Here is a 25,375-nt window from a genome sequence, read left to right as displayed (position 1 = left end):
TCTTTGCCTGCCCGCCCTCCCAGCTCCTCCCTCTCGGACAATCAGTGGCTGGCGGCTGCGGTGGTGAGTGCTCTAGAGACTCCGAGTCAGTCCGCTGCTACCCTGTCACACCACTCGCCAGTGCCCCACCCGCCCCAGCCAGACCTCGCCCTGCCCCAGAGCAGCTTCCCTTCATCGTTTGGGAGGTGGGAGAGCTGCTCTCGCTGCCCTCCCATTCCACTGACACTGCTCAGCGGCGGCTTTAAAAGTCAAAACAAAAAAACACCCCTAGGTGGCCTTGTCCCCGTCACCCCACCCCCCGTCCCTGTCCTGATTTCTGCCAATGCAGTGTTGTGTTGGCAAACCGCCCCCCGCCCAGCACTTGCACTTGCAAATCACTTAGAGCAGCCCATACCCAAAACAGCTGTCAAGCTCCCCTTAATTGAGTTTTGAAACACGCAGATTTACTGGCATGACCAACACAAACATAACAGAGAAAACTGCAGGGCATAACAGAAGCCCCGGGTTATTTTTCAAAAGCCTCTGAAACTAGAGGATTTTTAAAAAACCAAACATACTTCGGGATAAGCCAGAATTCGCAGCCTCCATTGGGGAAAATCAAAGCCCTGTCTGTCCTGGGCCCTGATAGCCCGCAGGGATGTCGGGGTAAATCCAGCTAATATGTGGACTCCAATCAGGGTGCTTTCCAGACTAGCTGCTCAAGAGCAGCAAAATGCCTGCATTCAGGCAAGTCGCATTGCAAACGTAAACAGAAGGGGGAACAAGAGCAGAGGGAGCAACTAACAACCCCCCAAAACAGCTACTTCCTTATGCTGGATATATGACGTCCTAACTCTGTATTGCAGCAGTTAAATTCAAGAGAAAGCATTGGCAATGTGAACAGCACCCTGCTGTCTGAGTAGGGACTGCGGTGTCACAATGCAGGAAGTGTGAAAGCACAAGATCTGACATGACCCCGTTGCAGGGTCTACTCTAGGAAGCATCCTGGAGTGGATTCACAATAAAAGCCCTGTGTGAAAAGCCTCCAGAGAGGCAGCGGTGGATAATACCTGATCCCCACCCCCCGCCCGCCCAAGATCCTCATCACAGCATCTGTTAGCGGCATTTTGTTGTCATGCTGGGAAACAATTTAAAGCAGGAGTTGGTGGTCTTGAAACCTGATATGGTATCCTTTGTGTGTTTCAGAGAGCCATTTTAAGAAGTGCTTTCAAACACTATAAAACACATTTTGTGTGTATTTTTTCAATTTAGTGTCTGCATAGGTGAGGAACAGAGCAGAGGGCAAGATAGTGAAGAAGTGGTTTCAAAAAACCCGGAAACGTTTAGGTGCCTTTTTTTTTTACTAAGAAGAGAAATAACATAAGTTCATATAGTGAGAAGAATGCATCATCAGTGTTCTCAGTTTGAAGAACAGGAATTATTAAGAGTGTTAAGGATCTCAAAACTGTGTTTTTTGAGCCACATAGCAGACAATTTTATGGTGCATCACCAACAAGCTGTCACCCCCATACCCCACCCCCACCCCATAGCAGATGAAGCTTTTCCTGGAACTTCAGTGCTATGCCAGGAAAAGCAAGAGACCTGGCTAATTAGGCTGCCCAGGAGCAGGGCCTCTATATTTATGGCTGATCTGTTTCAGATTTAACTCATGATCACCTTCCTGGAAGCCCCATTCCCAGCAGGCCCTCTTCTTTATCAAGTGACAGCCTCACCCCCCAGATATTTCAACACAGCAAACAATTCTTCCTCTTTTGCTATGCAACACGATGTCAGTCAAAACGAGAGAATTGGGGCTGTAACCCAATTGAAGAACTCTTAGTTAGTTTAGCCATCAATGCAAATGGTGCTTTACAAAGAAATAAAAGACAGGTCCCTGCCCTGAGGAGCTTACAATCTAGATATATGTAACTAATCAGGTAATAAATTGACTAACTGACTGATATTGACATAAGTCAAACAGAGGGGGAAAAGAGAAAGAGGCAGGGGGAAATGGAGCGGGGTTGGGGAAAGTATGCAATTATTTCAGTTAAACATAGCCCTCTTCAGACAGGTTGTAATGTGTTCAGGTATCTGTACACATGTGCGTGTTTTTTCCTAAATGACTGTTCATTTTAAAAATGAAGCTGGGTACAGACCCTCTCAATGCAGGGTACAGAAAGGAAGTGAACGGCTGTACATGTGAAGAACGTGAGAATAACTGTATTATATGTGCATATCTATCTATCTGTACACAGATTGTACATGCTTTGAATATAATGTGTGAATGGGGTGGGTGGGGCTGGACTGTAGCTTGCTGGCAGAACATCTGCTTTGCATGCCGAAGGTCTCAAGTTCAATCCCTGGCACCTCCAGGCAGGGCTGAGAACATCTGAAACCATGCAGGGCTACTGCCGGTCAGTGTTATACTGAGCTAGATGGACAGTATAAGGCAGTTTCCTATGTAACCAATTTCAGCTAATGGATAATGATAATAACTGGTAATGAGATGAGATGAGCAAACCTAATCCCCAAGGAGCAGATGGATTCTGAGGCAACATTGGGCTGGGGTGAAAAAGAATACGTGTGCTTGGAACATCCTTTCACTCCTGTGCAAAAAATATCAGACACTCACCATGCATGCATTGCAGACACTTTCACACACATTTGCTGACGTACATTTCTCTGGCTCAGAAACTTAAAAACAAACAAACTCATATACCTTGGTTTAAAGTCAAGATTAATCCTGTAATCAGGAGCCAGCAGTGGGTCAGTGAGCCAGGAGGCAGAGAGCAGAGAGTGAGCTGTCGCCCAGCCGATGGACCCACCCTATAATGGTTGACCCCGGGGTCCAGATGGCCTCACTGATGGGCCCTTTTCTATTGATTGATTGACTGGTTGGTTGGTTGGTTGATTGAATTTATGTACCACCCAATATCGGAATCTCTAGGTGGTGTACAGAATTAAAACATAATATAAAATATAAAATATGTAAAGTTCATAAAGAGAAAAAAATCATAATAGATAAAAACACATTAAAATTTAAAAAATTGGTATCAGTTGGAGGCCTGGGAAAATAGGTACGTCTTCAGGGTCCTCCTAAAAACAAACAGAGAAGGAGATGCTCTTATTTCAGCAGGGAGCGAGTTCCAAAGCCCTGGGGCAGCCACAGAGAAGGCCCGGTCCTGAGTTGCCACCAAATGAGTTGGCGGCAACCAGAACCGGACCTCTCCAGATTATCTTAACAGGATCATTATTAAACATTGACTATTGGTAATGCTGTCACGCCCACTCACTGCCAGGGGGGGATCTTTCCTGTTTAGCCTAAACAGGAGTGCCCTCAGAATTCTATCAAAAATCTCTCAAAACCTTTGCAGTCGCATGTGGCTGGAGTGGGAGTAAGTAAGGAGAACTGAGGAATCCCAGCACAGTCAGAGTAAGCTTAAAACAATTACAAATCTAGTTGATTTAAGTACATATAGAAAAGCAACCGTTTACAGAGACAAGCATTAAAAGATGTAAAAAGCACGGATTCAAAAGCAAGGTAAGAAAGGTAAAGTGTGCCATCAAGGTGATTTCGACTCCTGGCGCCCACAGAGCCCTGTGGTTTTCTTTTGGTAGAATACAGGAGGGGGTTACCATTGCCTCCTCCCGCACTATATGAGATGATGCCTTTCAGCATCTTCCTATATTGCTGCTGCCCAATAAGCAAACAAGGTACCTTTTCATCCTGACCCAGTGATATTGTTTGGGAAATTGCTCAGGTCTTTTAAAGTCAAAGTCCCAGCCAATATACGAAGATGGGCAATCAGGCCCATGCGGTTTTATTTCATTATTTATTATTTTTATTTATTTTACATTTATATTCCGCTCTTCCTTCAGAGTGGTGTACTACATACTTAAGTTTCTACCCACAACAACCCTGTGAAGTAGGTTAGGCTGAGAGAAATGTGACTGGCCCAGAGTCGCCCAGCAAGTATCATGGCTGAATGGGGATTTGAATTCGGGTCTCCCCAGTCCTAGTCCAGCACTCTAACCACTACACCACGCTGGCTCTCTCACGCTGGCTGGATTTACTTGCTGCTCACAGATGGTGCCAGACAATAGGAAGCTCATTTGCACAGTATATCTTCTAATTAATTCCATTTGGCTGATTCCAACAAATTGGAAATCGCACAGAAGGTACCTGACTGACAGTAGGCTGTTGCATGAGGCAGAAAAGGCTCAAAATGGAGTTCAGAATAAAGGAAAATTCTGGCCTTTGGGTGGAATAAAGGCCAGGTTCTTCACACACATGCCTCCCTCAGGGGTCCAGACAGAGACACTTGTCCTCCCTTGTTTAATTTTGGCAATGTGCCCCTCTCCCCAATCCCCATGCGGGCCTCCTATGCTCCTCTCTGAAATGTTAGAGGGCATGGTGTTGAGTAGGCGATATTACACAGTACAGCGGGAAGAGAAGGGCACTAGTCGTGGTGATCCTTCCTGTGACAGCAGATCCAGGGCAGGCATCAGGTTCAGTAGTTCGGGAACTAGTGGTAGCTCTCACTTTGGCCTTGCTTCTCCTCCCTTCCATTCCAGCCAGTACTGCAAATCTGATTGGCTGGCTGAGTGAGGGCATCATGGCTGCGCCATTTTCAATCTCTTTCTCTTCTGGGATCCAGTCAAAGCCTGCCTTTCATTTTCATGCAGTGGGCTGGGCAAGGCCTAGAACCTACCGGACATTCCCCGGTTACTGTGCTTTGCAGAGGACAATAGTGTTGTCTCTTTCCCACCCTCACTTCTCTGAGTGGTGACTAGTTTCGTGGGTGCTGCACTTCTCAGCTTCCCTTTTCTCTTTCTCTCTTCCCCTTGGAGGAGAAACAACTGGAATCTCATGATATCTTTGTAGTATTTGGTATATTTACAAATATACCAGTTGAGCAATGGATGGAGTTGGAAGAGCAGTAGAAGCAGAGCACTCCCATAAATCAGCAACAGGTGGCTACATCCCTTCCTACAGAATAGATGATGATACCTTCTGCCTCAGTGCTTCGTTCTAGGCTACAAAAATCAGTCGGCATCTGTCTCGTCTGGCCTGCCTGCTGTTTTCCGCACTAGCCTGGAGCATTTCCAAACAGCAGGCTTTACTGCAAGAGTTTACTGCGAACTCAAATTTGCCCCCAAAACCTGATGCAAAAAGTGGATCCTTTTTGCCCCTGACATATTTTGGGCTATGCTCTAATGGGCAATGAAAACCACAAATTGTGTGTCAAGTGCAGGGATTTCGGGATAAACCTGGCTAATATGTGAATGCACACCCTCCATTCTGGAGAAGTGAATTAAAAGCCCCATCTGGAAATGCTCCTGCTCTGGCTGAGGAAAACTTAGAAGTGTGTGTGTGTGTGTGTGTGTGTGTGTGTCCTTATACTTTCCCATCAGCCCCTTATGTGACTACCTTTATTTGATATAAATCAAATAGATAGATAGATAGCAATAGCAATAGCAATAGCATTTACATTTTTATACCGCTTTATAGCCGGAGCTCTCTAAGCGGTTTACAATGATTTAGCATATTGCCCCCAACATTCTGGGTACTCATTTTACCGACCTCGGAAGGATGGAAGGCTGAGTCAACCTTGAGCCCCTGGTCAGGGTCGAACTTGTAACCTTCTGGTTACAGGGCGGCAGTTTTACCACTGCGCCACCAGGGGCTCATAGATAGATAGATAGATAGATAGATAGATACCTGCCAGACTCCTGATAACTATTGATAGCTCTGTGTATTACTTCGCCCTCGGGATGGTGGTGCAGAGCCATCCACAGAGCCATTTAGGAACATCCTCAGGGCCTCTTGGTCCATCAACCAATGCTTAATTTAACAAAAGAATAGGGCTGCCAGCTAAGGATCCCAAAGTCACAGTACTAGTAACTAAACCAGGGATGCTTGTCTTCCTCTAATGGCCTTCTCATTGCGAAAACCTTGAAAAGCTTCTGGGAAATACCAGTATTTCCGAGAAACTCACTGCGACAGGAAAAGTGTCACCAGCTACATTCCTGCAGATAGCACTGCTGTTAATGTTGCATGCCCAGTAACACAGTCAGTAAGCCTAGTGGTTGCACATTCTTGGATCTGGAACAGACATATGTTTATTATGTGTAGGTAAAATTCTAACGTGTACATATGACAAACATATATGTATATTGTACAGGCACACAGAAAAGAGAGAATCAGGATTAACAGCAGATCCCCATCTTGTGTACACAGGGTGGAAAATGCAGATTCTTTTTGCTACTTAATGCATGAAGCAGCTCACAGCTGAGGGGGACTCTGGGCCTCAGAACCAAAAATGAGATGTGTACTTGAATTGTGTGTGTGTGTGTGTGTGTGTGTACATATTACTGAATTTACCTGAATCTTAGATTAGGTTTCACCCCCAAAATCTTTGATATTAGAAGGGGAGGGGGATGTTAAATCCAGAATGCTGTTCCATTTGAGTAAATACAGGTATAACTTGTATTTAACCTATATTTTTTAAGAGGGTCATCTTAAATTCAGGGTCATCTTCTATTTGCATAAATATGCTATTAAGGTAAGGGTAAGGTTGTTTGACTTTGAAGGAACCACACAATGCTAGTCAATTGTTTTTAGAAAAAGTGTGAAATATATGTTCTGAAAGAGTGTGAAATATGAGTTTCTATTGCAAAACATGTGAAAGATGGAGAGATAAAGTCAAAGGTGCCTCTTCCTGCACATGAACACACACAACCTGCTGCCGCCTATGAAGATACTCTGATGCAACTCTTCCTTCTTAGAACATCATGTCTGGAGGTAGAATGGACTATACTTTCAGAAAGGAGTACCAGTGTGGTGTACAGAGTATTAGACTAGGACAGGGAGACCCAGAGTCAAATGCCCACTTGGTCATAAAGCTCACTGAGCGACCTTGGGCCAGTCATTCTCTCTCTCTCTCTCTCTCTCTCTCTGTGTCTTGTCTAACCTACTTCACAGGGTTGTTATGAGGACAAAATGGTGAGGAGGAGGAGGAGGATGGAATAAGAATGCAGTTAATAATACTGCAACTTAAACTCCAAGAAAGTTCCTGTCTTTGCTTCAAAACATTCACAAATAATTAATCATGGCCAGTATTAAGTGCATCTGCTGTGCCTATGGTTACCCAACGGGGGTGAGAAACAGAACACTCGGGGGAAATGGACAAATATGCAATACCGACTTCCTTATCAAACCTCTGTTTATTTTACTAACATTGCAATGATCGCCTTCCCATCTTAACATGTTGGTGTTTAGAATTTAGATCCTTTTGCTTCCCTTCAAATGGATCTGTTGCTCTCAGCAGTTTCCCATGGTGGCTGAGCAAAAGCAAAAATGAAGGGGAAATCCCATTGGTATTAATGTAGGCTGACCTTTCTGAGACCTCCAGTAAGCATTGCTGCCTGCACCTGAAACATTTCAGCACGGATATGTGCCTACACCTTGGACTATCTGAATGAATTAAAAAGGCAGCCCCTTTCTCTAGTTTACGTTGGCAGTCTTCTTGTGGTTTTATGATTCATATATCTGCAAAATATTGTGGTTGAGATTTATTTATTTTTAACCATGGAAGGGCAAATGTTATGTGCTGTCTCTGTAGTGTTGGGGTTATCCCCCTCCTCCAGCTTCATAAATTAGTTGAGCAAGGAAAATGTTCTGGGTGTGAGCCCACCACTTTTTCATGGAGTCATCTTAAAAGAAGGTTATTTCTAAGGACCCAATTGTTAGCCTTTTCTGATATTCAGATTTTTGTAACATGTTAATCTCAGCTCAGTTTCAGAGTCTGCAGTGTTCTCAGCTGTTTAAAAGTCTAAAAAACTAGAGGTAGTAGGGCAGCACCATGTATTTTATCCACGTGTCTGCCTCTTACAGTTAATTGTTTGAAGCAATGCAGCAGAGTGAGGTAAGATGGGCAAGTTTCCCTTGCCCACATCAAAAAACCCAAACAATGGAGGTGCTCATGCACAAGCATAAGCAGCAGATTCAACTGACTCGCCAGCAAGAGGCCAGGCTTGGTTGCTTCTTCTCTTGCTTGTGCAAGAGAAAGTAGCTGATTCACCTAGTTCAATTCGCCCAGCTTGCTGAGCAGACGCGGTTGCTTCTCCTCTTGCTTGTGTGAGAGAAACCAGCCAAATCACTCAGCTCGCTGGCAAAAGGTCAGTGAGTGGGCAGTAGAGGCCAGAGGAGGATGTGGAGGAGGAGAAAATGGGCAGCAATGTAAATGGCCCAAATTTGAATATGAATATATTTGAATATGAATGTGAATATACCCTTATTTATGTGTAAGTAAAGTGTGCCATCAAGTCAATTTTGACTCCTGGCGCCCCCAGAGCCCTGTGGTTGTCTTTGGTAGAATACAGGAGGGGTTTATCATTGCCTCTTCCCACGCAGTATGAGATGATGTCTTTCAGCATTTTCCTATATCACTGCTGCCCGATATACAGTGGTCCCTCGACTTACAAACTACTCGACATAAGTATTTTTCGAGTTACAAACGGCAGTTTTAGATCTGGTTTTAGATGCGGTTTTTTCGACTTACAAATTTTTAGATGGGGTTTCCTCGACTTACAATTTTTTAGATGGGGTTTCCTCGACTTACAAATTTTACATGCGGTTTCCTTGACTTGCCTGCCTGTTTACTGCCTGTTTATTCTTGAAAAGAAATGTTCCTGTGCAGTTTGCAAGCCTTACTGGGGGTCTGGGTCTTTTTTCTAGGCTCCGGAACGCATTAATCCGTTCCCAATGCATTCCTATGGGAAACCGCTTTTCGACTTACGAATTTTTCGACTTACAAATGTGCATTCGGAACGGATTAATTTCGTAAGTAGAGGGACCACTGTAGTAGCAGTGGGGATTCGAACCGGCAACCTTCTGCTTGTTAGTCAAACATTTCCCTGCTGCAACACTTAAGGTGACTTTATTTATGCATACATATGCATAATATACTCATAATATAATATATGCATAATATATATTTATGCATACATATGCATATAATGTACATATGCTTTATATACTCTCATCCTAACTTAACCCAATGTATACCACCTCCCCTAGAGTAAAGCCTCACCATTTGGAAAAGCTTGCCAACTTTTCCTGTGCTATCTCTTCCTCCATCACTTTGTTCATAGTCAATGTTATCCTCCTCTGTTGCAAAGGCTGCTGGGGCGAAGGAAATCAAGCAATTATTTATTTATTTTGGTCTTTGACCAGCTGAGAACAAAGGAAATGAATCCATAAATAAAATAATGTGCTGCAACTTTGCTCTGATGTGTTCTAAAATCATGATGGGGATGCAGTCATCATGCTTCCTCTCCCATAAGATGAAAGGGCTGGAAGTGAGATGAAGGACTGTTCTAGCACACAAACTCTCCCCGCCAACCTTCATCACAGCTTAGGGTTGCCAAATGAGCAGGAAACACCTGCCTTGCTTGCTCCTCTGCTTTAACAACAGTGTGGTTTGCAGCTATTACCATGTAACAATGCTTATTGCTAGCGGTGTAGCAAGGTTGGAGTGGGCCCTGGGACAAGATTTGAAGATTCCCCCCAATCTTTGCCTTCTGTGAGTACTGGCGGCAAGTAGTTCCTCCTTGTTGGGATATTCAGTCCCAACCCCACAGTCACACCTAGTCATTCTCCAGTCAAGCTGATGCAGACTAATGACATCACAGGCTATGGCAGCTTGGTGAGGCAGGCCTACCCCAATGCCAGTGAGAACAGACGGTGGCCATAGCCTCTTTTAAAGCAGGCCTGTTCTTGTTGGCATCGGGGCAGCTTTGCCTCACTGAGCCAGCATGGGTGCTTGAGAACACAGCTGGCACAAATTGGAGCCAAGCGATCAGTGGAGGGGGTGGGTGACCCCCAGACACCTGTGCCTCTGGACATCCCCTTCCAGCTCCATGGTAGCTACACCCCTGCTTATTGCCACACTAAGAAACCTCCCCTTTGGATTTCCAAACTGTTGTTAAAGGCACTGGAGCAGGCCAAGCTGCTTTTTTCCAGTCCTTTGGCAATCTTAGGTGAGGAAGAGAAACGAATTAAATGAATGTGCTGCTTACTTCTCCCTGAATATATGTTGCACTTCCTGTTTTCACAGGCCCTTCCCCATCTCTGGAGTACAACGTTGACATCTTTCCAGCAGCCCTCTTCTCCCACAACATCAGCAAGCAGTTTGGATACCAGGTCCTGCAGATTGGGGAAGGCGCTGAAGCAAAGTAAGCCTGCAACCCACCACCAATTGCAATGGAATCCAGATCTAGGGGCAGGCAGGGCAGGGAAGAGATTTGTTTTCAAGGAGTTTTCTTGTATTTGGGGTCCTCCTAACTGTGGAAAAGGAGTGATAGCAGTCTGCCCTCCCCCCCCCCCGCCACCTTGGTAATGTGCCTGTGCCTTTAACATCCAAAATTTAATAGGTGAAGCTTTTCCTGGCATAGATATAAAGTAATGGGAAAAGTTTCACCCACTAAATTTGTTAGGCTGTTTTTAAAGGCATGACAGGAACAGCTGGCAACTCTGGGTAGGACCCAGGCATGTCTCCTTAGGAAAAGTAATCCACATGTTAGAGATTACCACCAAGGGCCCCAATCTGGGGTGGAGCGGGTTCAAAGAACACAAGGCGCCCAACTCCTGGGAGCCGCCTGGCTCGCCCCTTGCCCCAAGCTCTAGTCGGCTTCATTCCCAGCTGGCTTTGTTGTTGGCTAGGTGTTTTCTTTGTTCCCTCCATGACCTAATGAAGAAAACACCCAGCCGACAATGAAGCCAGCAGGAAAATGAGCTCCGGAGAGCTGCACAGGCCCTTCCAGCTGCTGGCCACACCCCCTGCATGTGACATCACATGCCGGGGGTGTGGCTGGCGCACATGAGGGGCTGCTGGGGAGAGGGGCGGACACCAGCCTACTTCCCCCTAGCTACATGCCTGGCCCCAATCCCTCCGTCTGTGAGACTTCCTTATTGGGCGGGAAGTACTTGTGGCCAATACAAGCCAAAAGGCACTTGAATATTAATCTGGGAGAAGAGATAGAACCCAGACAGCTTCAAACAACTGTTATAGAAATAAACAAAGAAATAACAGGAAACAACCTCTAAAATTCCTCTGTACAATAGTTTTCTCCCTCCATTTCTAATATGCCACAAAATGAGTCCTTTCATGCTTTGTCTCCTGGGAGTTTTCCAAATGCTGATTTACTCCTGCTTCACTACACATAGGGTAGGGGTAGTTCATACAAGGGAGGAATTTACAGTGACTTCAATACGGTAACAGCAAAGCGGCATTAATACAGCCAACAACCTTTCCCCTGACAATTCATGATTATTGGTCCCTAATAAGTAATATAAGCCTGTTTGAAAAGTTGCCCTTAGGGAGAGTGTTGAAAACGGCAGTGTGGAATACGCCAACATTTTTGCTGTGCCGTATGGAGAGACCCTGCAGATAAAGCTGATAGAGCGAGAGGTGGAGGTGTGGTTACAGAACACTGTAAAAATTCAGTGTTTCTCCAATGTGTAGTTATTGTTTGCCGTGTGTCCAGCCAGGTCCCCTCGCACACAGTTTGCAAAGAAGGGCTGGGGTGGTTCAGGCCTCAGAGTACAAAGGGGAGGGAGATGTGCTTCACCCTGGTCCTCCTCCTTGGGCTTGTTGGTCCTGGTGTCCACCTCTCTCCAGAGGTCCAGGACACTACCTATCAGGACAGCCTCCTCATCCTTGGCCATCCCCTTTATGTGCCTCTTCACAAGCCTTCTACCTCCCACCCCCTTGGGCAGCCAATGCCCTCCTTTATTCCCCTTAACCAGTCATCCTTTACAGCTGTGTCTTGGCTGTCCTCCCTCCTACCTCTTGAGCCCCCTCCCCTCTGGAGGCACACTGCTGACATCATCACGATGCACCTCCTCAGCAGCTCTCCCTTGGACCTGCTCCGCCCGTAATGGCACCGTGGCCTCTGCTTGTACGGCCTGCCCTTGGCTGTTAGGGCTTGGATTCTGCTGGTCTGCATAGCCCCTGCTTCTCCTTCCTGGTCGCCGCCCACTGCCAAGGCCTTGGCAGGCCTCTGCCAAGGACTCAGTTATCCGTCCCCGGAGGAGGAGGTAAGGACGGCAGGCAGTTGCACCAGACACGGTGATTCTCTGATGTTAATGCAATTTTGGCTTAATCTGTTAAAAAATCATTAAAAATAAATGTATTGCCCAATTTACTTGAAATTAAATACACAGAGACCTGCCATCACTACTTGTGTGCCAAATTTCAGAATTATCTGCCCATATTGTGTTCTGAATTTGTTTCTCTTTTCCCCATAGATGGCTGTGTTTTTTGTTTGAGAAGATGCTCTTGCACAATTGTGCTACTTCAAAAGGATTTTTGACTTATTTTCTTCCTTTTGCAATAGCAGAGGTGTGCAAGAGCACCGGAAAAATAATAAAAAATAAACAAAAGTGAGGAATTTCCTAAGAAGTATATATGCACAGAACCTGGGGCCTGGACTTCCCACTCCTCCCAGTGAAAGCCCCAAAGTTGAAGCAGTGCTTAATGACAGTAGATGGAATATGAAATCACTCCTTACCTATCTGGACCCAGTGAATGACTCAATAGGAAGCAGGAGGCAGGGCACCCCCACCTCCTCTTGGCCACAAATGTGTGGGATCGATAACCTTATCCATCCATCCATCATATTTCTATACCACCTGATATAGACATCTTTAGGCAGCGTACAAAGTTAAAACATAAATGTAAAAACAATATAAAACAATTAAAATTAATAAAACAGATAAAAACAATCTCAGTAAATAAAAACATTAAAACTTAAATTTCAGTTAAAAGTCTGGGAAAACAGGTACATCTTGAGGGTCTTCCTAAAAGCAAGCAGAGAAATCCCTTATTTCAACAGGGATTGTATTTCAGAAATATGAACTTTCTGGAATATGAAATTTGAAATTTCCTGGCAAAGTATGTAAAACTTTGACAATTTCTCATTTGAAAAACCTTAATAAACGGTAATCAGCTGCAATAAAAAGCAACAATGTGAAACGGTCAAGATTTACTCCAATTTATGCTTATTTACACTTATATACACTTTATATACTTTTGTCCTAACCTGTCCTAACCTGTCCTAACTTATCCTTCCTCTTCCCACAGTAAAGTGCCCCTACCCTTGGTAAACCTCCAGCCTGCCCACTTCCTGCCTCTGCTGACAATACACTTCTACTTGCCTCTGCTGACAATACTGCTTCTACTTGCCCAAATGTCTCTCTCCCACTATTTCTTCACTCTATTTTCATCTATATTTCCTTGACTTGCTCCTCTCCGTCTTCAGCTGCCCTCCCTTCCTTAAGGGCCACTCCCCAACATTCTCATCTCCCTAGCAACTGTTGCTAGGAGCACCCTCCATTCTTTGACCCCTCCCCTTCTTCACTGCCTCCCAGAGTAAATGCCACATGCTATAAGCAAGGGCTCCTCTGATGATCAAGTGTGGGTTCATGGGTTGGTGGGGCTAGAAGCAACTCTGTGTGTGTGTGTGTGAGAGAGAGAGAGAGAGAGAGGGAGGGAGGGAGGGAGACTGCATGGGATCTAATTAGATGGGGAGCCATCTTCTTTGGGATGTTGGGGTCTAGTGGGGGCACTTGGATGCCCTGGTTGTCTGGGTGTTCAGGGAGAAAATTGGGTTAAGAGTCAAGGGATCAGGTGCTTACACTGTCACACAGTCACACAACAGCCTGGAAAGAGGAATTCCATATGTGTGGTGGCTGCTTTTGCTATTTTGGATTCCCCATCTGGGTGAGGTTAACCAGCAGGTCCACACCCTTTCGTTTTAATTCTGTGGTGGAGGAGGGGGCGTTCCCAGCTCTTGTTCAGCAATTTCACTGGATGGAAACTACATGGTTCCCCTTTTAATGAGAATATCCTGCTTTTCTGCATGGGTGTTTTGTTGTTGTTGTTATGAGGAAGTGAGAAAGTGAAGAGTTATGATGGGGAAGAGGGGGAAGATTAGTACTTTTTAGTTTGTTGGGAAGGTTCTTTAGCTGTGAGGTACCACAGCTTTCCTAGGGTCTTTCCAGACAGGAGTAAACTACAGGATGTTCAAAACTTCTGTGCACGCTCCAAGCACGATCTTTCTCCTTATAAACATTATGCTGCAGGCTTCTGTGCTACTTCTTAGCTGGATCTTACCCTCTATAAACATGCTCAGCAATGACCTTGTGTGATTTTCTCAGCTCCACCTGCTGGTCAGCTCGTGCATTCGGAGAAGAACCCATCATTTTTCATTACTCCTTTTGTGGTAACTTGGGGAAAGGGTGAGTTCTTCTTGGAATGCAAAAGCTGGCCAGTAGGTGGAGCTGTGAAAATTGCACATGGTCCCTGTTTGGTGTGTGTACAGAGGATAAAATCACACTGGGAATGAGTGTGGAAGCTTGCAACAGTATGTATACAGGGAATAAGATCCCACTTGGAACTTATACAAAAACTTTGCACATCCTGCAGCTTATTGCTGTCTGGAAATGCCCCTAATTGCACCATCTCCATGCAAGGTTTATTCAAAGCTTTGTTTCCTACTGCACAAGTGAGGTGGGTGTAGCCCATCCGCATCCACGAGCACCCCCTTATTCCACAATTTCCTGACAAAAAGGAAGGAAGAAAGGTAGCTAGGAAAATAAGAATAGAAAAAGAGACAGACAAGAAGAGAGGCAAAATAACCAGGGAAAGAAAGAGAGAAAGAGAAAATAAGAAAGATAGAAAGGAAGCAAGAAAAACGAGTGTGCCTTGCAAAGAATGTGCTTATTCAATAGGGTTATTAAGGTTAAAAAGAAATCATATGCATATTTATTCTCTGTTTCTTTGTAAGAAACAACCTATTTCCTTATTCAGCTCCATAGGTCCAACTGCACAAAAAGCTAATTCAGTGGTGGCAAAAGGGAGGAATGTTCCCCATTCAGAGCACTCAGGGTGGAGAGGAAGTGCAAGCCACGAAGGCTATTCTCACGAGCAGCAGAAACCAGGCTCTGGGCGCTAAGCCCGGTTTCTGCTGCTTGTGTGCTACAATGGGAGCCACACGGCTTCCTGCAGCCAGCTCTCTTAAATGCCCTCTCCCCATTAAACGAGGCTAGCGGAGTGCACGCTCCATTAACCCCAGTTTTTTGGTCATGTGTCGCCGCAGCGTGGCTCCTCACTGCGACAACTCACGAGTATACCCCCGGTGGGGGTGGGGTGGGGTACAACAAGCCTCCCGGTGTCAGGCGGCTCCCCAGAATGCCCCACACACTCGTGCAGGGCATGCTGGGACTTCTGGCCCTCAATCCCCGCCGCTCCAACTGGCTCTGTGATGGAGCCAGTAATCGTGTGGGTGGCCGATCCGGCTGCCCAGGGCAAACTGCCTGCTCGTGTGTGGGGAGAGCGGGTCAAGCCTGCTCTCCCCACAACCCCCCTTCTGGTGCTTCACATTGCTTGTGTGAAGCACCTCATTCTCGGGCTAAGATGGAGATCTGCATTTAGCCACAGGCAGTATATTGGAAAGAGGTTAAGTCTGGACATCAAAGACCATAGTACCCCACACCATGCCCTCTGTTTTATTACTGCTTTTCAGGATTGTTGTGGGAGCCCCCGGCGAGCAGAACTCCACAGGCAAGATCTACCAATGTAGTATGCAGAGTAAAGAGTGCCAGGACGTTCCCCTGGAGGGTGAGTTTCAGGGCTCCAGGATTTCATAGGCCTCAATTAAGAGGCCATCAGTGATCTCATGTAACTTGTGGCAGCTGTGCATGAACTGCATGTGCACCCACGGTCTTCACTTGATTGTTACATTTTATTCCTGCCGTTCTTCCAAGGTGCACAGGAAAGCGTTTTTGGCACCTTCCCCACCCTGAAGTTTTATTAGCAAATAACTTTATGAGATAAATTTGCTGAGAGACGGTAAAGGTAAAGTGTGCCATCAAGTTGGTTTTGACTCCTGGCGGCTACAGAGCCCTGTGTTTGTCTTTGGTAGAATACAGGAGGGGTTTACCATTGCCTCCTCCCATGCAGTATGAGATGATGCCTTTCAGCATCTTCCTATATTGCTGCTGCCTGATATAGGTGTGGGAAACATACCAGCGGGGATTTAAACCGGCAACCTCTGGCTTGATAAGTCATTTTTCCACTGCGCCATTAGAGAGAAGGTTACTGGTCCAAAATCACCAATGAGCTTCAGAGCAGCAATGTTTTTGCCAGTGGGGTGTGTGTTCCGGGATATCAGAGGTGGCTCTGAGAAGACCCACAATTCTTTCATCCTTTCTTGAAATGGCTGTGGGGGCAATCTTGCTTATGGCCTTTAGGCCTTGACAACTGCCCCGTCTTGTTGGGTACTGGTGCCAGCCACACAGAGATGTTATGGATGTGAGGCCTACAGATCAAAGGGGACTGAGATACTGTACATGTTTCTCCTTCAGAATTAACCCATCTGATCTATGTGTCTTTATAGGAAGTTCTGGAGTGTCCCATCTTGGCATGACTTTAGCACGCAATGCTCAGGGATCTCAGATGATTGTGAGTCTGCACTGGAATGCTGGAATGGGGGTGTGGGGTAAATTTTAATTCTGCCACAGGGTTGGAGGGGGGTCTGTGTATGTTCTCTTTGACAGCTGCATGACAGGCAGAAACCAAGAGGTAAAGCCTTTCCTCATCTCCATACCCCCATGCTGGGAAAGGCTTCTCCTGTTGGCTTTAATGAAGCTGTTAAAGGCACGGAGTGGGAGGGTCTCTACAGGGGCTTTGTTCTCTCCTTATAATTACTGAGTCCTCGAGTCGCAATCCACCTATATTACTGTGTCTCTAAGTCTATTTGAGCCTCGGGAGTCTTCAGAGGTCCAACCCAAGAGACACTGTAGTGGTTGAGGTAAAATAATCCAGATAAGATCCCCTCCCACTAATTAACATGGTCTACTGGAAAGTGTTTTTGCCCAGTTCCTGTTTATGTCAAGAAGGCATGTACAAGAGCATTTCCCAGTGCACTGTGTGGCCCATGAGTCAGATCTAATTTAAGCGTTGCTGCCCCAAATCATCTTGCCTTACAGCAGGGTAAGTTCACATTCACATTCTCCTGTCTTGCCCTCCCTTACAGTAGAATAGGTTCACTGGTAGTTCACATTCTCCTGTTCTACATTGCTAATTCAGAAGCTTTCCAAGTGGCAGGAAAGTGCGGGGATTTTAAAACTTGTGCAAATGTCTAACACTGTTTTACTCACAGTCCACATGCTCCTATAGCCCTCTGTGCTCTTTCCTAGTACGATTTGATTCTCTGGCCACATACTGATTTTGGACCTTGCACAATTTTCACATAGCCACCTGGTAGCCACTGCTTGAAGTTTTAGAACGACCTGTCCCTTTCCATTACAACTTTAAACTAGTAATGAAAACTAGTAAACTCAGGCCAGCAGGTGGAACTGTGAAAATCACGTGAGGTCCATGGTCAGTGTGTGGCTGGAGAGTGAAAGCACTCTACGAAGGAGCATGGAATTTATGGGAGCATGTGGACTGCAAGCAAGCTGGTGTTAGAAACTTGCACAGAAGTTTTAAAAACTCCACACTATAGCTGCTGTCTGGAAAGCATCTCAGGATCCCCTTCTGAGATTCCCACCATCTCCTGTGCTATCTTCTTAGCTCCCTTATTCCAGAACCTTCCTTTCCCCTAATGTTCACCCACTTCTTTATATGTATGCATTTATTTAAGTGTTGACTTGTGAAACCTCCTCTTTTGTAGGCATGTGGGCCAGGAGTTGCTCAACACTGCGACAAGAATCTCTATGTGAGCGGGATCTGCTATCTGCTTGATGCTAAATTGAGTAATCCCCAGAACATAACGACTGGATATGAAAGTGAGGAAGAGAGATACCTTGACCTCAGGAGAGCACCCACAGTTGTAACCCTTTGGAGCTCACTCCCTGCTAGATCCAGATCCAAGAGCAGAACCCAGGATTTATGGTTTAATAACAACAACAACGAGTCCTTCCCAAGGACCTGGGATGGTTTGATTTTATTATCAATATTGTTGTATATTATCAATATCGTCGTTGTAGCCATATGGGCCACAGAAATCACCATCAGCCAATTACAAAAAGCAACTTTACTGGGAACAGCCTATATTTTGCGATGATATCTATAATAACCAACAGTATTGATGACAAAATTCAGCCATCCCAGGTCCTTGGGAAGGACTCGATGTCTGGATAAAACAAACCAGTCAATAACACCTGTCTGACTGTGAAAACAAGAAATAATAATAATAATAATAACAACATTGAGTTCAGCCATTCCAGGTCCTTGGGAAGGACTCAGTGTTGTTGTTGTTGTTAACAACAACAACAACAACAACAAAATTGGCTTTGATAACAACAACAACAACAAAACTGAGTCTTTCCCAAGGACCTGGGATGGCTGAATTTTATTATCAATATTGTTGTTATATCTATAACAACAATATTGATAATAAAATTCAGCCATCCCAGGTCCTTGGGAAGGACCCGATGTCTGGTTAAAACAAACCAGTTAATAACACCTGTCTGACTATATAAACAAGAAATATTACTACTACTACTACTACTACACCGCTCTGGGCTCCTTGGAGGAAGAGTGAGATATAAAATGTAAATAAATAAATAATACTATTATACAACTCTGTCAAGCAGGTTGCTCTCCTTAGGATGGGGGCAGGGGCAGGCTGAGGCAACCGTGGCTTGACAAGGCCACTTCATGGTCACATTCACCTTCATGGTCAGGGACTTCTCAGCCCACAGCTCCTTACCACAAGACTGCATCAAGCAGAAGGGGAAAAGGCCAATGTGCAAGAGAGGAAGATTCTTTAAACTGTGAGAGGCCATCAGGAACAGCTCAATAAACATTCTTGCCAGAGTTCTATTGACAGATTTGGGTTTCATTTTCCCTGAAAATGCAATGTGGCTCACTTGTTGTCGCCATCTGGCATTCTATGTGTTCCTTAGGCACCTTGATGTTGTGCGCCTGCTCTCTTTGCTTGTGGCACATTGTGAGCTGAACACAATATAAGAAGAGTCCTGCTGGATCAGGCCAAGACCTATCCAGTCCAGCATTCCCCCCCCACCAACAGTGACCACCCAAATAATAAAAATAACAACCATAACCAACTTTTTTAGCTACCCCGTAACAAATTGTTCTTTGGGTAGCTCATGATAAAACAACAATGCAATAAAACATACAATTAAAACACATAAAACAAAAGATTACAATAAAATACAAAAGCATGTCAAAAACTTTTCTTAAAACCTATTTTAAAAGATCTGGGTGAACAGAAAGGTCTTCACCTGGCATGTAAAGGAGCAAAGTGATGGTACTAGGCAGGCCTCACTGGGGAAGCTATTCCAGGAATGGGGTGCCACCACCGAAAAGGCCCTGTTCCTAGTAGCCACCCACCTCACCTGTTTGGCAGGATACGCAGAGTAGCGTCTCTGAAGAAGATCTCAAATCTGTTTGAAATTGGACTGAATTTGTCTTGCAGACAAACCTATGAATGATAATAGCAGAGGGTGGTGTTGGAATATTGACCAGCCAGATCTCAGACAGTGAAGAACAGAACTCTGCTTTAGTCTTTACAGAGGACAAAAGATGGGGGGTGAAGGAGCAGGTCATCATTAGGCTGCCCAGGTACATGTATTTTTAACAGAAGAGATTTCAGCAGGTGAGACTTGTTATCAGGGCTCGGCCAAATTGGACGCTGGCCAAGGGCCCAAAGCCATCAAAGGGCCCATGGCCAAGGCCCTGGTGAAAAAATATGGCAACTGCCAGCATGCCACTAAGAAGTGCTCCAAGCCACTGCCACTGCCCCCAATCGTCCCCCAAGCCCTTGTGGAGACTCCCTCTAATGGTTGTGGTGTCTTGGAGGTCTTCCTTGACAGCCATGTTGGTGCCACCTACTGTTGCATCTGGTCCACTGCCCCCACCCCTGAGGCTGCACCACCAACTCACCCCTATGAGGGCCCACAAAGGCATGTGGCCAGTAGCTCCCTATGAACCTAGTGCTGGTGAGAAAAGCAGCTGTGATTGAAATTCCCTCACCTCCACAACAGTAAAGGCACAGGAACTCTGTCTTACTCTGCATTTGATTGCCCAGTTGTAACATCAAGTGAAGACAGCAGGCTGGAGTTATATCATGATAATCAGTGTTGTAATTTAGAAGTTTGTCTCTGTGGGGATTGTGTAGAGAGTGTGGGAGTGGAGTCAGAAGGGCAGAAGGAAAAAAGAGGAGTGAAATTGAGTTCTACATACACTTCTCAGTTAAATCTGCAAAAGACACTTGGTGTTTACAAGTGAAGCAGATACAAAACAGGCTTTTCGTCTTCATATCAGCACTGCAATTGTCCCTTTAAAAAACATTTTGATGGAGAGCAATTGCCTGTGGATCGCCTTTGGCTCCGTCCTATAATAAGCTTCACCTGCCAATTTCTGCATATTATTTATTTTGAAAGGATCTCTCCTGGTTTTTGCTTATAGAAACAAACCTGATAATAATAATAAAAGTAATCATAAATAAAACAGATAAAATTACAATAATCAACAGAGAAACTCCCAGTAAAAGCTCAGTAAGCAGCTCTGCAACTCAGCCAACACCATCAGCCTTCCTAAACAGTCACATTTTAACCTGGTGCCTAAAGGTATAGATTGTAGAGTCTTGACTGGCCTTCACGGGGAGGGAATGCCCAAGAACTGGTGCCACCACAGAGGAGACCCTGCTCCTTCTGGCTATACATAGTTCCTCAGACAACCTGGGCACCCCCCAAAGTAGGACCTTGAATCACAACCAATAGCAGACTCTGTTCCTTTTTCCAAGTCAGTTAGCAACTCTAGATGGGAGATAAAGAGATAAGTGCATCAGGTCAGATAGATCTCACTGGATGTGAGAAAGAGGAAGGTGAGGTTTTGAAACCATTATTTAGAAATCTCAAGATTAAGCAAAGACTAAAAACCCAGATGAGAAGTGGTTGCCAATAAATTATTTTTGGTGTTTAGGAAGTAATTCCACCTTCAGAGAATAAAGGACTTCTGAGGTTGATCATTGTTGCTTAGGAATATTTTCTGCAAAGTATTTTGCAGAGACCTGCTGAGTTAAACAGTGAAGAAGCACACTGCAGGCTCATCCTAACTCTCCTAGGGAGAATGTGGATTGTTGGAAAATATTTATTTATTTATTTATTTTTCCAAGAAGCCCATAAATGTGCATGGTTACATTTATCCTCACAACCACCCTGTGAAGTAGGTTAGGCTGAGAGATAGGTGATTGGCCCAGAGAAGAGTCTCCCTGCAACAGATGCCAAGTCTGATTAACTCTCAGTTCTTCCATAGCCAAAACTCACCTCATACAAAGACATTTCGCATTCTATTTATTGCTGGTTTAAGCTACTATTGGCAGCCCTGGAGACCAATCAATCTGCCTCCTCCGGGGCCTCCCCATCTATTCCCCAGCAGAGACCACCCAGTCAGGGACAGTCCCAGAATTCTGCAGCCTGAAGCAAAGTACAGTATGATGCCTACCCCCCACCTGTGGATGGGTGCTCAGCATTCTTGGGCCGTGCTGGCAACACAGTGAGCACTCTCAGATTCCGCCACCAAGCCAGGCAGTGGCAGCTGGGGCATTTGTAGCCTAAACCGGGGGGGCGGGGGCAGGGGAGGAGAAGAGGTATACTCCAGTAGGGTGAGGAGGGGGAAATGAACAGCAAGCTGCAGTGAGGCAAGGAAAGGCAGTTGGTAGTAGATGGCAAGGTGGCCAAAGGGATGGGGCTGTAATTTGGTGGCAGAGCATTTGCTTGGTTTGCAGAGCGTCCCAGGTTCAATCCTGGCAGCATCTCCAGCATGTAGGGCTGGAAAATATACCTACCCGAGACCTTGGAAAACTGCTGCCCATCAGAGTAGGCAATACTGGGACAGATGGACCAATACTGTATTTTTGCAAATATACCCCATGGGGTATACAAGTTGAGATGTGTGAAAAAATAATTTGCTGCTCATGTTGGAGAGGAAAAGGCTAAAGAGCCCTTTGCCCAGCTGAGACAAAGGGAGAATATTGCCGAGCGCTCTGTTGCTGCTCATGTTGAGGAGCAGGGGTTAACGGAGCCCTTTATTTATTTGTGGGTTTATATACCACCTACAACTCGTGTCTCTAGGTGGTTTACATCTTGGCATGTGTAGGAATAGATGAGTGGGTGAAGTCACGGTTGCCAGCCCTATAGCCTTTGCTTGAATCAAAACATTGCCCTGGTTAAAAATTAGCTGTGAAACAAGATGTTATTGCTTTGTTTCATTATTAGAAAAAGCCTGACACCATTTCAAGACGTTGGCTGACATCCTTCCTCCTGACTAATGAAACGTTTGTGTAAGGAGCAAAGTTGCACCAGCACAAGAAGATTGTGGCATTGCACTAAAAAAGCAAGGAGGGATTTGTGCAATTTACACCAAAATTCCATTGGAAAGAAATGAGATGTACTGTTGCATAAGGGCAAACATGCTTGTGGTAGCACAACACGAATCTGGAATGCAAGCTCCAAACAGTGCAAATGGCTAGTGCATCAGCTTTGTGCTAGCATGACTTCCTTTCACAAGTGCTTTGTGGGGATGTCAGCCATCTTTAATGTCTGCTTCTCTCTTGTACATAGTCTGGGTAACAAAGGCGTGCAGACAAAGACTCCTGCTTTTTTGAGAACTCAGGACTCCGGTGCCACAGCGTCCTCCCCTCTTCGCACCCAATTGCCCTCTCTCTCTTTCCTCGTTAACCCTCCCTGGGGTCTCTCCCCCCACCCACCTTCTGTTCCATTTGAGCTACCCAATCTCTCTCTCTTCACCCCACAGAATGCCTGAAAGGAAACTTGGACCTGGTGTTTCTCTTCGATGGATCGGAAAGCATGACAAATGCCCAGTTCAACACCACGCTGTCGTTCATGATAGACGTGATGGAGCAACTGCGCAACAGCACCATACACGTATGCTCTCTTTGTCAGGCTTCAGGCCTTGAGAAACGGGGGGCGGGTGACAGGCCATGGTACTTCGGGCCTGTGTCTGCCAGCTTCAGAGTTTCCCCTTAGAGTTATTTTTGAGTGCTGTTTTTGGCACATACTCACCAAAACTCTCACTACCGCTGAGCTCTCTTTCCTGTCCAGCCCAGCCTTTCAAAGCCCTCAGAGACATGCAGCTGAGGTAGCTTGGTTGCTACAGGATACTTTCATGCAGCAAAAACAGTAGTAGAGTACAATGGCGGCTTGCCTCTCCCGTGCTTAACAGAACCCTGGGGGAGCTTGCTGCAGCAGTACATACCATGTGTGCACGCTTGCCCTTTCTCTTTCCTCTGTGACTGTTTACAGCCAGAAGCAAGAGTGTGCACACAGCATTTTTCCCCCTCCTAAAGGAAAAGCAAAGTTATTCCAGTTGCTTTTCCGAGATTAATAAGTGTATGGAATGCATAAGGGCCCATGAGTGTTAAGAGCTGTGACCTTTCTGGATAGTACACTTTTCTGAGCTTATGATAACTGCAAAGGGTTCAAGCACCTGGTGCAACGATGCCAACTGATTACACCAAGAGGAGATCTAACTTACTTTATTATATTCTGCAGAATACAAGAAAGGTGATGCTTTATATCAAATGCAGCAAGGTAGAGCAACCCAAAATGGAATCTGCTCTAAGTATATATACAAAATGACAACAAGTTTCACACTTCCAGCAAATCAAAGGGCAGGAGACAGTCAGGTGATACATCATCATAGCAAGCTTCTACATCAAACAATGACTGACATTGTTACCACTTTACATTCCTAAAACTATGCATCGTTATTCTGAGCAAGGGAAACAACCCTCTTTCCCACCAAAGGGAAAGAATAGGATGGCCTATCACTTCATGACTGTTGCTGAGTTCAGGATACAAAAGTAACATAGGAGTGTGAGAAAGGGGGAATACATGAGAACGCTGATAGCAGCTAGCCAGATCCCCCCACCGTGTAGGAAGACATGTCAGGGCAGTCTTAGAGCCTGTGGCTCTGTATTAGCAATCTAAAATGGCGTAGCATATGTCAACTAAAGCAAAACTGAGTCTAGGGGTATTTTCCAGATATCACTTACTTCTGAGGGTTTCCAGATTTACCTTGCATGCGGAAGAGGAAGGGGGCTTCCGTATGCAGCAGTTTTTGTGGTTTTATTTGCTGCATTCATGTTGCTATTTTCTGTCCACTCTAGGGGTCAGAAGGTTGGGTTGCCCACTGGCTGTCTGTACTTCTCTCTGTTCCTCCACTGAGCTTCACACTATCTCCACATCTGCACTAAATTAAAAATAAAATAAGATAAAGATTTTCTGTGCACGTTCAGGTTAACGCAGTTCCAGTTTACTAAACTTCTGCAGCATTTCATCTCCCACTACTGCCAAGACCCTTATGGAGCTTGGATGGAAGAAACAAAAGAAACAATTTGATATGGTTTTAAATGTATTTGGACATTTTTGCTATCTGTAATTAATCACTTCCTGAAATAGTATCCTCCTGGCCACTTGTTCCACCTGTTCCACTTTAGTGACTTGACTGCATTTTTTGGTGGACCTTCCTGAGAGTAAGCCCCACTGAATACAGTGGGATTTATTTCCAAGTAAACATGCTGTAGCGGATTAAAGCCTTTGTCTCAGAGCAAGATCATGTGGGGGAAAGAAATGCTGAATCATCCCTGCTTAGCTACCTGGCTAGGCGTCTCCTAAAACTATCCTGTCTTATCGGTAAGTTCAAAAGGCTGCCACCACCACCCCTTTTATCAACAGAGCTTGAACCTCCCTGGGCTCAGGGTGGAATCCCAGGGAAAAGTCTCTTAACTTGGCTCTTGGACAAGTTCAAAAATTGTCCAAGTACAAGCCTACACGTGTTGAGAAAACTGATGCTGAACATTTAAGGACGTTTTCTGAGTTAAAAACCAACTTGGAGAGGCTTGTAAAAAGGAAAGAACTAAAAAAAAATCCCCAGTTTTACTCAATTACTATAGACCAGTGTTTCTCAACCACCGGTCCCTGGACTGCTGCCGGTCCCTGAAGGCTTGAGTGCCGGTCCCTGACTGGGAGTCAAACCCCCCCCCCCAACTGAAATCAAGGCACTCACTTCCTAAATTTTGCACATGGCACGGAAGAGGAAGAGTATCACGGAGGCATGGAACCCTTCTTGTGCCTTGTCTCCATGTGCTGCTGAGATCTTCCTACAGCTATCTTATTCCCTATCTTTACAGCTTCAAACTGTATGCGGTGCGGGGGCATGGAGGAAAAGGTATGGCAGTGGGCGCCACTTGAAGGGCTGCTGGTTCTTGCATGCTCATTATTTGCAGCCAAAGGTTGGTTGATTGAAACCCAGCTGCCTGTTGTGGTCGAGGCGCC

The 25,375-nt window shown here is 45.4% G+C and overlaps 1 protein-coding gene and 1 long non-coding RNA gene across 10 annotated transcripts in view; one reads left to right on the top strand and one right to left on the bottom strand.

Annotated features, from left to right (window-relative positions):
* The window catches only part of ITGAL (integrin subunit alpha L), an 87,341-nt gene that overhangs the window by 24,654 nt on the left and 37,312 nt on the right, over positions 1 to 25,375 (top strand). For 3 of the 8 annotated variants that reach the window (XM_053260799.1, XM_053260796.1, XM_053260795.1), the window contains 5 exons: positions 10,101 to 10,218; positions 15,571 to 15,665; positions 16,444 to 16,508; positions 17,722 to 17,836; positions 22,833 to 22,963. In XM_053260799.1, the coding sequence (XP_053116774.1) occupies positions 15,629 to 15,665; positions 16,444 to 16,508; positions 17,722 to 17,836; positions 22,833 to 22,963 (348 nt within the window). In that variant the 5' untranslated portion in view covers positions 10,101 to 10,218; positions 15,571 to 15,628. Of the gene's footprint in view, positions 1 to 10,100; positions 10,219 to 11,211; positions 12,083 to 13,404; positions 13,461 to 13,561; positions 13,784 to 15,570; positions 15,666 to 16,443; positions 16,509 to 17,721; positions 17,837 to 19,491; positions 19,638 to 22,832; positions 22,964 to 22,998; positions 23,725 to 25,375 lie in introns of those variants that run through there. The other 5 variants (XM_053260800.1, XM_053260798.1, XM_053260797.1 and 2 more) reach the window with 5 other exon arrangements.
* On the bottom strand, positions 1,573 to 13,165 carry LOC128329481 (uncharacterized). 2 transcript variants are annotated; one of them, XR_008309676.1, is made up of 4 exons: positions 12,556 to 13,090; positions 11,832 to 12,148; positions 9,075 to 9,163; positions 1,573 to 3,075 (listed from the first exon to the last, which is right to left on the bottom strand). It is a non-coding gene; the product is annotated as an uncharacterized LOC128329481 (long non-coding RNA). The 2 variants fall into 2 exon arrangements; XR_008309677.1 differs by lacking the exons at positions 11,832 to 12,148; positions 12,556 to 13,090 and adding an exon at positions 13,097 to 13,165.

The sequence above is a fragment of the Hemicordylus capensis genome, chromosome 6 (assembly GCF_027244095.1).
Source record: "Hemicordylus capensis ecotype Gifberg chromosome 6, rHemCap1.1.pri, whole genome shotgun sequence".
Lineage (NCBI taxonomy): Eukaryota > Metazoa > Chordata > Lepidosauria > Squamata > Cordylidae > Hemicordylus > Hemicordylus capensis.
This window is presented reverse-complemented; position numbering and strand designations above follow the sequence as displayed.